Below are 11,082 nucleotides of genomic sequence, written 5' to 3'. Positions count from 1 at the left end.
TCCTGAAGCACCTCAATTCCTCTGTGTTTATTGGAATGTAGCTCTAAACATTTTAGGATGATATTGGTATGTCCTGTTTCCCTTGCCACGAGGAACTCAGGTTTATCACGTGCTCCTGAGGCACTTCCGTTCCATTATGTTTATCTGTAAACTCTTCCCTATGCTCTACTCCCCAACCAGTTAATCAGCTTTCCCCCCAGTCAGACTCTATAATAACTCTTACAAGTTATTCTATAACTTGTAAGGTCAGATTCTTCAGAAATCTATGATTTTATATGTATGAGTGAAATATTGCCTTTCTCCTCTCCTTATGTCTTTTGAGTAGTTTATTTTAAAGCAATGTCCTTTTTGTATAGATACAGGAAGACAGTTATTATTATGCTTTTGTAACTTGGGGTTTAATTGACTTCGAATATTATTCACTCCCAGGCATCTGCTTTCTCGACTTAAGCCTCAGTTGCCCTTAGTTCCTAGCACCCCAAAAACAGGGTCCTGATGAGGGACTGAATGGACCCAGGGCAAGCTGTGAGCTACCCTGGGCCAGGCCAAAGTGCCACGATACTCAACTATAAGTTGAGAGCTTGGTCATTTGACAAATGCTGTCATGATCTAAAAAGTAACAACGAGATTAGAAACATGCTAGGGATAGGGAAGGCTAATCTGGCGTGAGCACTGTAGTCTGAGATCAAGATGACCCCAGGAGAGTGATTCTATAAGCTTAATGTATCTCTTACTGTGCCCATACAAAATGATTATTATTTATAAATGTTTATATGTTTGTTGGACTAAGGAGGGGAGAAACACACACATATTTGCCTTAGGCCAGTCGTCTTGCTGGGTAAGAATCTGTCCTGGAAGTAGCTTCCCCTAAGGGAAGAACCTTACATCTGCTGATTGTGTGATGATGATACCTATGTGTAATTGTTAGCCCAACCCCTCATGCTGGGAGATTTAACTAGATTGTAAGAGTGGACTGGGAGATCCAGATGCTAGAGCCAGAAGGACAATGAAGGGGGATCGAGGAGGAGAATGAAGTAGCATGGGGGAGGAAGAAGCAGGAGGAGAATTAGAGGAGAATGGAGATGGAATTGGTATAAATGGCAATTCAGACCAACCAGCCTGGCCCTCATTCCTTCCATCGCCTGCCCATCACCATCCACCTCCCCGGGGTAGGGGAAGAGGCATGAGACTACCGACCGCAGGCAGCAGGAGAGATAGAGCGCCATTGCCCTTTTACGTTAACACATCTCTGCAGATTTTTTTCCCCATCAGGTGAATGATGGTTACTTTTCATCTCCTTTCTTGCTAAACTTCACTAGGGATGTATCATCTGCAGTTTGCTGTTTGTTTCCATAAGGTGGGACAAAAAAAACATTATTGCCATGTTTGAAGCAATCTGAGTTCATCTAGATTTTCATGACTTTTCGCATCTATAATAATCATGACCACATCTAATTCGACCATTGTTTTCTGTTATTACTTTTGCTGTTATTGTTGTTTGGGGGCCACATCCAGCAGTGCTCAGGGCTTACTCCTGGCTCTGTGCTTAGGGATCAATCCTGGCAGTGCTTGGGGGTTCATGTGGGGTTCCCCGGATCAAGCCTACATCAGTCACATGCCAGGTAAATGCCCTGACTGTTGTACTATTGCTCTGGCCCCATATTCGTTGTTTTATTTTAATTTTATTACAGTGGTTCACCTTGGGGCTAGAGCGATAGCACAGCAGTAGGGCGTTTGCCTTGCACACAGCCAGCCTGGCCGAGCCAGGTTCGATTCCTCTGCCCCTCTCGGAGATCCCAGCAAGCTACCTAGAGTCGACCCACACGGCAAAGCCTGGCAAGCTACCCATGATGTACTGGATATGCCAAACACAGTAACAACGAGTCTCACAATGGAGACGTTACTGGGCCCGCTCGAGCAAATCGATGAACAAAGGGGGGCACAGTGCAGTGCTACAGTGGTTCACCTTAATCATGCTTCCCAAGGTTGCCACTTTGTCGTCATAGAAACAATGCTTGTTTTCATACCCTTTGTTTATCGGTACAATATTTAATTAAGTCACAATAATACATACAACAGGCTTAAACAGGTTTGGTAGCAAACACACACCCTATCCCAGTCGGGAGGGGTCAGGGCCGCATTCTTGAGGGTGCACAATACGCAGTGTAAAGGCTCTCGCTCACCAGCGGTGCTAGGGGCTGAGTCCTAAGCTTAGTGCTTCCCTTGCTCACCTGTGACAGGAAGCAGGTAATAATAGCTCCATGAGGGCTGACTGAGGACTCAGGAGCAAACACCGAAAGGCCTTTAGAACAGCACATGGCCTGTGCCAGGTGAATGTACAGAAGGGACCACAGGAACTGTTGCCAGTCTTGGCCCAGAGGCTACTGGTTTGAGGAGCAGCTCCCAAGCTAGTCTCAGCCAGAAGTGGCCTGCGCTTGGCAATGATGTATCCGCTGCAGGATTCTACCCAGTTTCCCATATGAGACTGTGAAGATCTGGGAAGAGTTAGTGATTTCCAAGTCTCAATCCAAGGGGCCGGAGGGATAGGATAGCAGGTAAGGCACTTGCCTTGCACATGGCTACAGTGGGTTTGATCCCTAGCATCCCATATGGTCCCCTTAGTACTGCCAGGAATGATCCCTGAGTGCAGGCAGGTGTGGCTAAAATTTAAAAAAAAAAAAAAAAAAACAAGCTCCAGAGCAGCTGTGTGCTGAGTGCTCAGAGCTCACCTGGACAGAAGTCCACTTCTGGACAGATGCTCCTGAGTCAACACAGCGTGAGCGACCAGGAGGAGCTGGTTTGAACACCCTCAAACGTGTGGTGGGAGGAGCCTCAGGGGGAGGGCTGTGGTGGCAGGGAGCGAGGCTCACGTGATGATGCAGAGGCCAGACTCAGGGGGTCTCCTCTCCGGGCTCCGGCGGGGTGCTTCCCGTCTGGATGATCTGAGGGGACAGGACGGTTTGCCAGTGGGCGTGTCCTGCACGGGCTCAGGCCACTCTGCCCTCTCTGCGCCTCACCTGTGCCGCTGGGCTCCTGGGTGGGAAGGCCAGGCCTTGCGCTCTGAGCCCCACAGCTCAGCAGGACACTCCCTTGCTCTGAGGGCTACAGTCCTTGGGACCCTCCAGGCCCCTGGAGCAGGATGAGTGTTGTTCAGATTGCTGTAGGACAAAGGCAAGAACGTTCTGGACTGGACATCTCAAACTCCAGATCCCATGCCTCCTGCCTTAAGTTATTTAAATTTTGTTATTATTCATTATCATTATTATTGCTCCTGGTGGGGCTCAGAAGGACATGTGGGGTGCCAGGGATCAAACCTGGGTTAGCCTGTGCAATGCAAACACCCTACTCACTTTACCAGCTTTCTGGCCCCTTTTTATTTTATTTGTTCTGTTTTCGGGTCATCTCTTTCTGAGCTAAAGGCCTATTCCTGGTTCTGTGCTCAGGGCTTACTCCTAGCTCTGTAATCAGGGATCACTCCTAGTGGTGCTCAGGAGACCTTAAGGGAGGCCAGGGATCAAACCAGGTTGGTGGCGTGCAAGGCAAGTGTTTTCCCCACTGTGCTCCCTCTCCAGTCCCTCCCTCACCTTCAAACACTGAGCAGGACCTGTTCTAATTACCCACAGCCACCTCTTCTCCTCCCCCCTACCCCATCCTCCAGGGACCCACCTATTGGCTTGGGATCCGCTGCGTCCCAGAGTGTCAGCCTCCTCCATGCTGGGGGCAGCTCGGCCTCCTGATGGGAGCTGGGCCCTGGGTCCTGGATGGAGTACAGAGACAGATTCATCACAGGCCTCTGTGCACTGAGAAACAGCAGGATAGAAGAGAGAAAGTTCAAGAAGAAGAAGGGTGGGCCACAACGACTGAGGTCACTGCAGACTGAGAGATGCGAATGGCCAAGCTTCGACCTGGGTGCTGAGTGACAGGGATGCTGATGAGAACAGGGACTCACTCCCAGATGGGGGAGGCAGGAGCAGTGGCCCAGCCCAGGCCAGTGCCCAGGTGCTCTTGCAGGTTTCCACAGGCCCTGCTGGGAGAGACACATGTTCCAGGGTAGGGGGTAGGGGGGTGGAGGCTCTGGGGCAAGATGAGGCAAAGCCAGAAAAGGTTCTCCCCGGAAAACCAGGCCTGAGTCTCCAGACATAAATGCTGGGATTGGGGGACTGGAGCAATAGCACAGCGGGTAGGGCATTTGCCTTGCATGTGGCTGACCCGGGTTCGATTCCCAGCATCTCCTATGTCCTCTGAGCACTGCCAGGGGTAATTCCTGAGTGCAGAGCCTGGAGTAAACCCTGTGCATCACTGGGTGTGACCCCAAAAGCAAAAATAAATAAAATTAAAAAAAATAAATGCCGGGCCAGGTGGGAACTGGGGGGCTGAGGTGGGCAGAGAATAAGGGGGCTTGGAAAAGTACCCCACAGTGACTCACGCTCCGGTCTCAGAGTCCAGGACATGGTGGGAAGCTTTCCTGGCCCCTCTTCTTTCTCCTTCTGGTCTTCCTCTAACTCTCGGTCTTCCCATGATCGCAAGGACCTGCAAAGACAGGGAACAGGCAGTCCTGAGACACCCAGTCTGGGCCTTCTCTTTCCAGAGCTCCCACCCTTCCAGCACCCCCTGCCCCTCACCTGTGCTGCACTTCTGCTGCACTGTGGCCCACCCTGGGTGGAGGACAGGCTGGGAGGACCCTACCTGCGGCCCACGTCCTTCCTGAATTGGAGGTCTAGAAAAAAAAAAGTGGAGGAATGAGGACCCGTATGAGAAAAGCAACTTTTAGCAGAGATGTGATGAGTGAGGGAATGTTCTCTGCAAACACAGTGGCCCCGAGAAGTTGGGCGTGTGGGAGACAATTTGGGTGTGAGGTGTCTGGAGCCAGAAGTGTGACCAGATAAGGGGCTGTCTCACCTGGTAACTCAGGTTAGAAGCCAGGATCATCTGCTATCAGAAAGAACCAGGTATGACCACCCAGCATACCCTCCTGCATCCAGGTGCAAAGACACAGGAAGAAGGTAACTGGTTTATCACTCGACCCCCAGTGCAGAAAGATAACTGACCAGGATAACTTAATAGTGTCTGGAAATAATGAATATGGGGCCAGAGAGAGAGTATGGGGAAGTGGAAGTACAGCTGATCCCGGGATGATCTTTAGTATCCCACCTGGTCCCCATTGGTCTCATGCAAGGAAAGTGCTGTACTATCTCTCTGGCCATGAGCTCTTTATTTTTCAATTTAAAAAATTTTATTTTTGGATCAGAGCGATAGCACAGTGGGTTGGACATCTGCCTTGCACATTCCTAACCTGGGATCAATCCCCCGGCATCCCATATGGTCCTCCAAGCACCACCAGGAGCGATTCCAGAGTGCAGAGCCAGGAGTAACCGCTGAGCATTGCTGGGTGTGACCCAAAAAATGCTAAAAAAAAATCTTATTTTCACTTTGCTTTGGGTCCACGTTTGTCTGTGTTTGTCCTGGCTCTGTGCTCAGGCATCACTCCTGGTGCTGCTGGGGGACCGTATGTGGAGCTGGGTATCAAATCTGGTTGGCTACATGCAAGGCAAGAGTCTTCCCTGCTGTACTAGTTCTCTGACCTGAAGAATCATATTTTATTTATTTATTCTTGTTTGCTTCTGGGCCACATCTGGCAATGCTCAAGCATCATTCCCGGCAGTGCTCAGAGTGCTCAGGAGACCATATGTGATGCAAGGATCAAACTTGGGTGGGTCCTGTGCAAGGCAAGCATGCCGCCTGCCATACTCTCTCTCCTGCCCCACGAATCATATTTTTATTTTATTTTTATTTATTGAATCACCATGAGGACAGTCACAAAGTCTTTCAGTTTAAGTCTCGGTCGGTCATACAATGATCAAACACCCGTCCCTTCACCAGTGCATATTTTCCACCACCAAGAACCCCAGTATGCCCCCCTCCCACCCATCCCCGCCTGTGTGGCAGATTTCCACTTTACTCTCTCTCTCTATGTTGATCACATTCAATATTATGACAAAAGATTCAACATTATTATTTGGAATTTTCCCCAACATTCAGACCTGCCAAAAAGAAATCATTAAATAATTTGTTTTCTATTGCTGAACAAATCATATTTTAAAAGTCCCAGGTCCTTGGCTTGAGAATAGCCCCCCAAATAATAACCTGTGTATGATGTCCTACTCTTTTTTTTCTGCTTTTTTTGGGGGTCACACCCAGCGATGCTCAGGGATCACTCCTGGCTCTTCACTCAGGAATTACTCCTGGTAATGCTTGGGGGACCATATGGGATGCTGGGAATCGAACTCAGGTCAGCCATGTGCAAGGCAAATGCCCTACCCGCTGTGCTATCGCTCCGGCCCTGTCCTACTCTTTAAAACAAATTTTATTATTATGTTTTCTCTTTGGGTCACACCCAGCGATGCTTAGGGGTTACTCCTGGCTCTGCACTCAGGAATCACTCCTGGTGGTGCTGGGGACCATGTGGAATGCCGAGGATCGAACCCCCGGTTGGCCGTGTGCAAGACAAACACCCCACTTGCTGTACTATCGCTCCGGCCTCTAAAACAAATTTTAAAAAAGACCTAAAACTCATTAGATAAATATAGTTAGCATTAAAGGACAATCTCAATTCTTGGGGTGGGAGGTTTCTTATGGGTGCCTTACTATGTGAGGGAGAAGTTAGTTAGAGATTTGAGGAAAGAGGCCGGGAGATGGAGCCAAGTGGAGAAATGTCCCTTGGGGAACCCAGATATGAAGAATGTCCTCTGAGCACTGTTGCCACCCTGTGGCCCTTTTGGTAACTGCAGCCAAAGACTTAAAATGCCTTCTCGGTTCTGGCTCAGGATGCCTCTCTGCACCCCTGGCATTTACCCACTGGATTTAATTTCTACTAAGCAAAGTCCTGGCACAACCCAAGCGTTGGATACATGCAGAACTCTCCTCCCAGATCTTCACTCCAGCTGGCGGTAGGGAAAGTGACACTTGATACATAACCGAGATGTGACAGCCCAGCAGACAGAGTGTGTCCCCTCTGTTCTCCACACCCCTCCTCCTGGCCAGCTCCCCCTGCTCCCAGCAACTTGTTCGGGGTCCTCTTACCTGGGTGTGAGTAGGGACCAGCCCACCCCGGGCCACATGTGTCCTCACGGCGTCTGCCAGCTTTGCCACCAGTCGCTCACGCACAGAATCTGACTCTTTCTGTGGGGAGGGTCGATAATGGGGGGCTGGGAAAGGTCTGAACATTTCAGGCCTTTCCTCAGGGGACTGCAGAAAAAAGAAATAGAAAAGAGGGCCAGGAAGAGGGATCAAACGGTCGAGCGCAGACCAGAGAGATAGTCCTGGGGCAGGGTGCTTGCCTTGCATGCAGACCACCAGGCTTCAACCCCCAGTACCCCACATAGTCCCTTCAGCGCTGTCAAAAGTGATCCCTGAGCACCACAGGAAGCTACCCATAAAGCTAACAAGCAAAAACAAAAACAACAAAAAAGGTCAAAGATGTGATTTGGATGTGGGAGCTACAGTTTGGTCTCTGGCACCATAGTTTTTTTTTTTTTTAATTTTTCTGTTTATTTTGGGTGGGGGCAAAATAAACAGAAGTGACAGTGTTTATGGCTTACTCTTGGCTCTGTGCTCAGGGATCAATCCTGTTGGGGTTTGGGGGAATCCTATGGGGTGCCAGGATGGAATCCAGGGAGCTATGTGCAAGGCCAGCACCTAACCCTTTCTCTCTGCAGCTCCCCTCCAGTACTGTATGGTCCCACAAGCAGGAGTGACCCTGAGTGCCACCAGATATGAGCCCGAAACCAAAGCAAAATAAAGAGGTTCCCTGAGCTCCACCAGGAGCAGTCACTGAGAGCCAGGACTGCTGAGTATGGCCCCAAGGGGAAAAAATAGGAAAGAGAGGAGGGGAGGGGGTTTTGTCTTGTATCTCCTTGACCCATCCTTTGCCTGGCCCCCACTGCCCACCCAGCACTGGGGGCAGATATGGGCTCTCCCTCCCCTGAAGTGCATGTTTCAGCACACTGGACAGAAGAATGACACAGAGAGGACAGGGGGAAAGGCAGGAGGGGCTGCACTGCAGGCAGGTGAGAAGTGACGGTTCCAGCTGACCCGGGAGGGCCTTACCTGGCAGTGGGCCAGTGCATCCTTGTAGTGGCACACAGCCTGGTCATGCTGGCCCAGTCGTGCTGCCGCAGCCCCCAGACCCTCACAGGCCTGCCACTGACCCTTCACGTCCCCTGCGAAAGACAAACTCGAGGTCCACTTATGGGATCCTGTCCCACTGATCCTTCCTCTGCTGAGCCTCCCATCCCAAGTCCTTTTCTTTTCTTTTCTTTTCTTTTGTTTTGTTTTTTGGGTCACACCCAGCAGTGCACAGGGATTACTCCTGGATCATACAGTCAGGAATTACTCCTGGCGGTGCTCGGGGGACCATATGGGATTCTGGGAATCAAACCCGGGTCGGTTGCATGCAACACAAGGGTTACCCACTGTACCCCATCCTAAGTCCTTGCACTCTCCAAGGAATTTTTTTTAAGGCCACACCTGGCAATGCTCAGGGTTCTCTTGGCTCTGCCCTCAGGGGTCACTCCTGTCAGGGCAGGACCCTGTGCAGTGCCCAGGATCAAGCCATAGTGGGCTGTGTGCAAGGGAATCACCAAACCCACTGTACCATCTCTCTGGCCCTCCAGCCACCTGCTAACCCTCAGCCTCACCAGTGTCCCGGGCAGCCTGCAGCGCGTGCAGGAAGTTGTCTCGGGCAGCCGTGTGGTCCCCCAGCTGGCTCAGAGCATATGCCAGACTGCCAAAGCTCCGGCCCTGCTCCCGCCGCTGGCCCACAGAACCTAAGGATAGATCCATCCTGAGAGGAGACCCGACATCCAGGTCCCTAACCACTGAGGATGGGCCCCGGCACCACAGCAACCTTTAGGTTCACTCCTGAGGTTCCCTCAGCCCTCGATGCCTCCAGCCTGCTCTGGGTCCCGCTACAGCAAGGTGCAGTAATATATATATATTTATATTTTGGGGGGGTTACACCCAGCGATGCTCAGGGGTTACTCCTGGCTCTGTACTCAGGAATTACTCCTGGCGGTGCTTGGGGGACTATATGGGATACCAGGGATTGAACCCGCGTGCAAGACAAATGCCCTACCAACTGACTGTACTATCGCTCCGGCCTTGAGGTGCATTAATATTAAGGACCCTTTTATGTCCCTCTGTTCTCAGGACTTCCTCCTGGCTCTGTGCTCGGAGTCACTCCTGGTGGGGGCTCAGGACCTTTTGTGGTGCTGAGAGTCAAATCCAGGCTGGCCTTGTGCAATGCAAGTGCCTTAACTCTATACCTTCTCTTTGGCCCCAGAAAGACACTTTATTTTTTGGTTTGGGGGCCACACCTGGAGATACTCAGGGCTTACTTCTGGCTCTGCAACCAGGGATTCCTCATGGCAGGCTTGAGGGGACCATATGGGATTCTGGGAGGATCGAAATGGGGCCAGCTGCAAGCAAGCCAAGGGCCCTACCCGCCTCTCTCTCTCTCTCCAGCCCTAAAGATCCATTTTTTAACTTCCACAAACTGAGTCAGAGAATGAGACTCAGCCATTCAGTAAGCTGGAGGACATCCCTCTGTGCCCTGAGGCTTCCCCACCCAATCACGCCTCAGCCCAGGTCCTTGCTTGGTCCTATCTGGCTAGTCCATCTTCCCAGGCCCGACAGTCCTGCTTCTTCCTCAGTCTCGGGGTGCTAGCTGAACCTCCTCTCCATCCCTCCGTCCACTTCGTTCCCACCTAGACCTACCGTGCAGGTTGGCGGCCTGCTGGTGATACTCCCGCGCTTCCTGGTAGTTGCCCAGGGCATTGTGGGCTGCCCCGAGATTCCCCAGCACTGTGGCCTCCTCGGCTGGCCCCTGGCACAGGGGCAGGGCCTGCAGGAAGGCCTCTGCGGCCAGAGGGAACAGCCGGAGCTTGGAGTAAGCCAGGCCTAGATCATTGTAGAGTTGACCTGTGGAGATGGGTCTACCAGGTCAGATGCCTTCAAGGCCGCGTGGGGCAGCCCTGTCCCCCTGTTCCCCCCCTCCCCCAGCCCCTTCCGAGCCCTTGGGGACACCTCTGCTTTCCTTCCACCCCTCAGTGGTACCAGACCCCGAGCTCTTACCCAGCAGTCCCTGCTCCGGGCTCCTCTCAGCGAATGCCCGGCTTTTCTCCAGCACTTGCACCACCTCGCGCACCCCATGCTGCCCGCTTGCCAGCATACACCCGGCCACGGCCCCCAGTGCCAAGGCTGCGGCCCGGGGCTGACCCGCCTGGGCGTAGGCCCGGCTGGCTTCCTGCAGGTAGTGCACGGCCTGCTCCGGCTCCCCCAGTGCCTGGTAGCAGGCTCCCATCTTTGCCTGGGCTTGTCCCTGGTCACCTAGCAGCTGGTAGTGGCCCAGGGCCCTGTGGTACCAGGCCAAAGCTTGAGGCAGGTCCCCCAGGGCTTGGTAGGCCGAAGCCACGTTGAAGCACTGGTCGCCGTGACCCACGCCCTGGGCCTCCCCTTCTGGTTGTGCCCGCAGGAGCAGCTCGAGACCTCTGGCTGGGTCCCCCGTCTCCACATAGGCAGCCCCTAGATTGAAGGCACAGGCCCGGAGAATGGGGGTGTCCCTGGTGTGGGGGGCTTCAGAGGCTAAGAGGAAGGCCCTCTGGAAACTGGCCAGGGCTTCGTGGTTCCGGCCAGCAAGGAGGGCCCCGTGGCCAGCGCTGGTGAGGGCATGGATGCTGGCCTCGCACTGTGGCCACTTCCTTTTCTTCTTTTTTTTCTTGAAGCTTGAGGGCCCAGGCTCCTGGGGTGGATCCTCAGGGTTCGGGGGAGACATAGTGCTGATGGAGGTGGGGGGAGGGAGCAGAGAGTCAGCAAATCCCCCTTGATGCCATCCAAGCGAGATACCCGCAGCTTGGCCGTGGTCAGGCCTGAGAGTCTCCCAGATTCCTCTGTTACCTCAGCTTGTTTCATCTATCTTTGGGCTCTACACTAATTCTCATGTTTAAATTCTTTTTTATTATTTTTTTCTTCTTTTTGGGTCACACTTGGTGATTCACAGGGGTTATTCCTGGCTCATGCGCTCAG

General features: G+C 52.4%; 1 protein-coding gene across 1 annotated transcript; it reads right to left on the bottom strand.

The window, feature by feature from the left end:
• Positions 1–2,866: 2,866 nt before the first annotated feature.
• Positions 2,867–10,831, bottom strand: TTC24 (tetratricopeptide repeat domain 24). The gene is made up of 7 exons (XM_056122805.1): positions 10,132–10,831; positions 9,775–9,978; positions 8,697–8,825; positions 8,107–8,219; positions 7,081–7,179; positions 4,427–4,530; positions 2,867–2,942 (listed from the first exon to the last, which is right to left on the bottom strand). Exons 1-7 carry the CDS (start codon positions 10,829–10,831, stop codon positions 2,867–2,869), a joined length of 1,425 nt encoding a protein of 474 aa, XP_055978780.1.
• Between the last annotated feature and the right edge of the window lie 251 nt (positions 10,832–11,082).

The sequence above is a fragment of the Sorex fumeus genome, unplaced genomic scaffold (genome assembly GCF_029834395.1).
Source record: "Sorex fumeus unplaced genomic scaffold, SorFum_2.1 ptg000047l, whole genome shotgun sequence".
Taxonomy (NCBI): Eukaryota; Metazoa; Chordata; class Mammalia; order Eulipotyphla; family Soricidae; genus Sorex; species Sorex fumeus.
This window is presented reverse-complemented; position numbering and strand designations above follow the sequence as displayed.

Excerpts from the sequence above, each read along its gene's own strand:
- TTC24 (XM_056122805.1), bottom strand. The coding sequence starts at position 10,831 with ATGTCTCCCCCGAACCCTGAGGATCCACCCCAGGAGCCTGGGCCCTCA. Across the intron at positions 8,220-8,696 it reads GCAGGCTGCCCGGGACACTG|GGGACGTGAAGGGTCAGTGG; the intron begins GTGAGGCTGAGG and ends TGTCTTTCGCAG. Across the intron at positions 2,943-4,426 it reads CTGGACTCTGAGACCGGAGC|ATCATCCAGACGGGAAGCAC; the intron begins GTGAGTCACTGT and ends CTGTCCCCTCAG.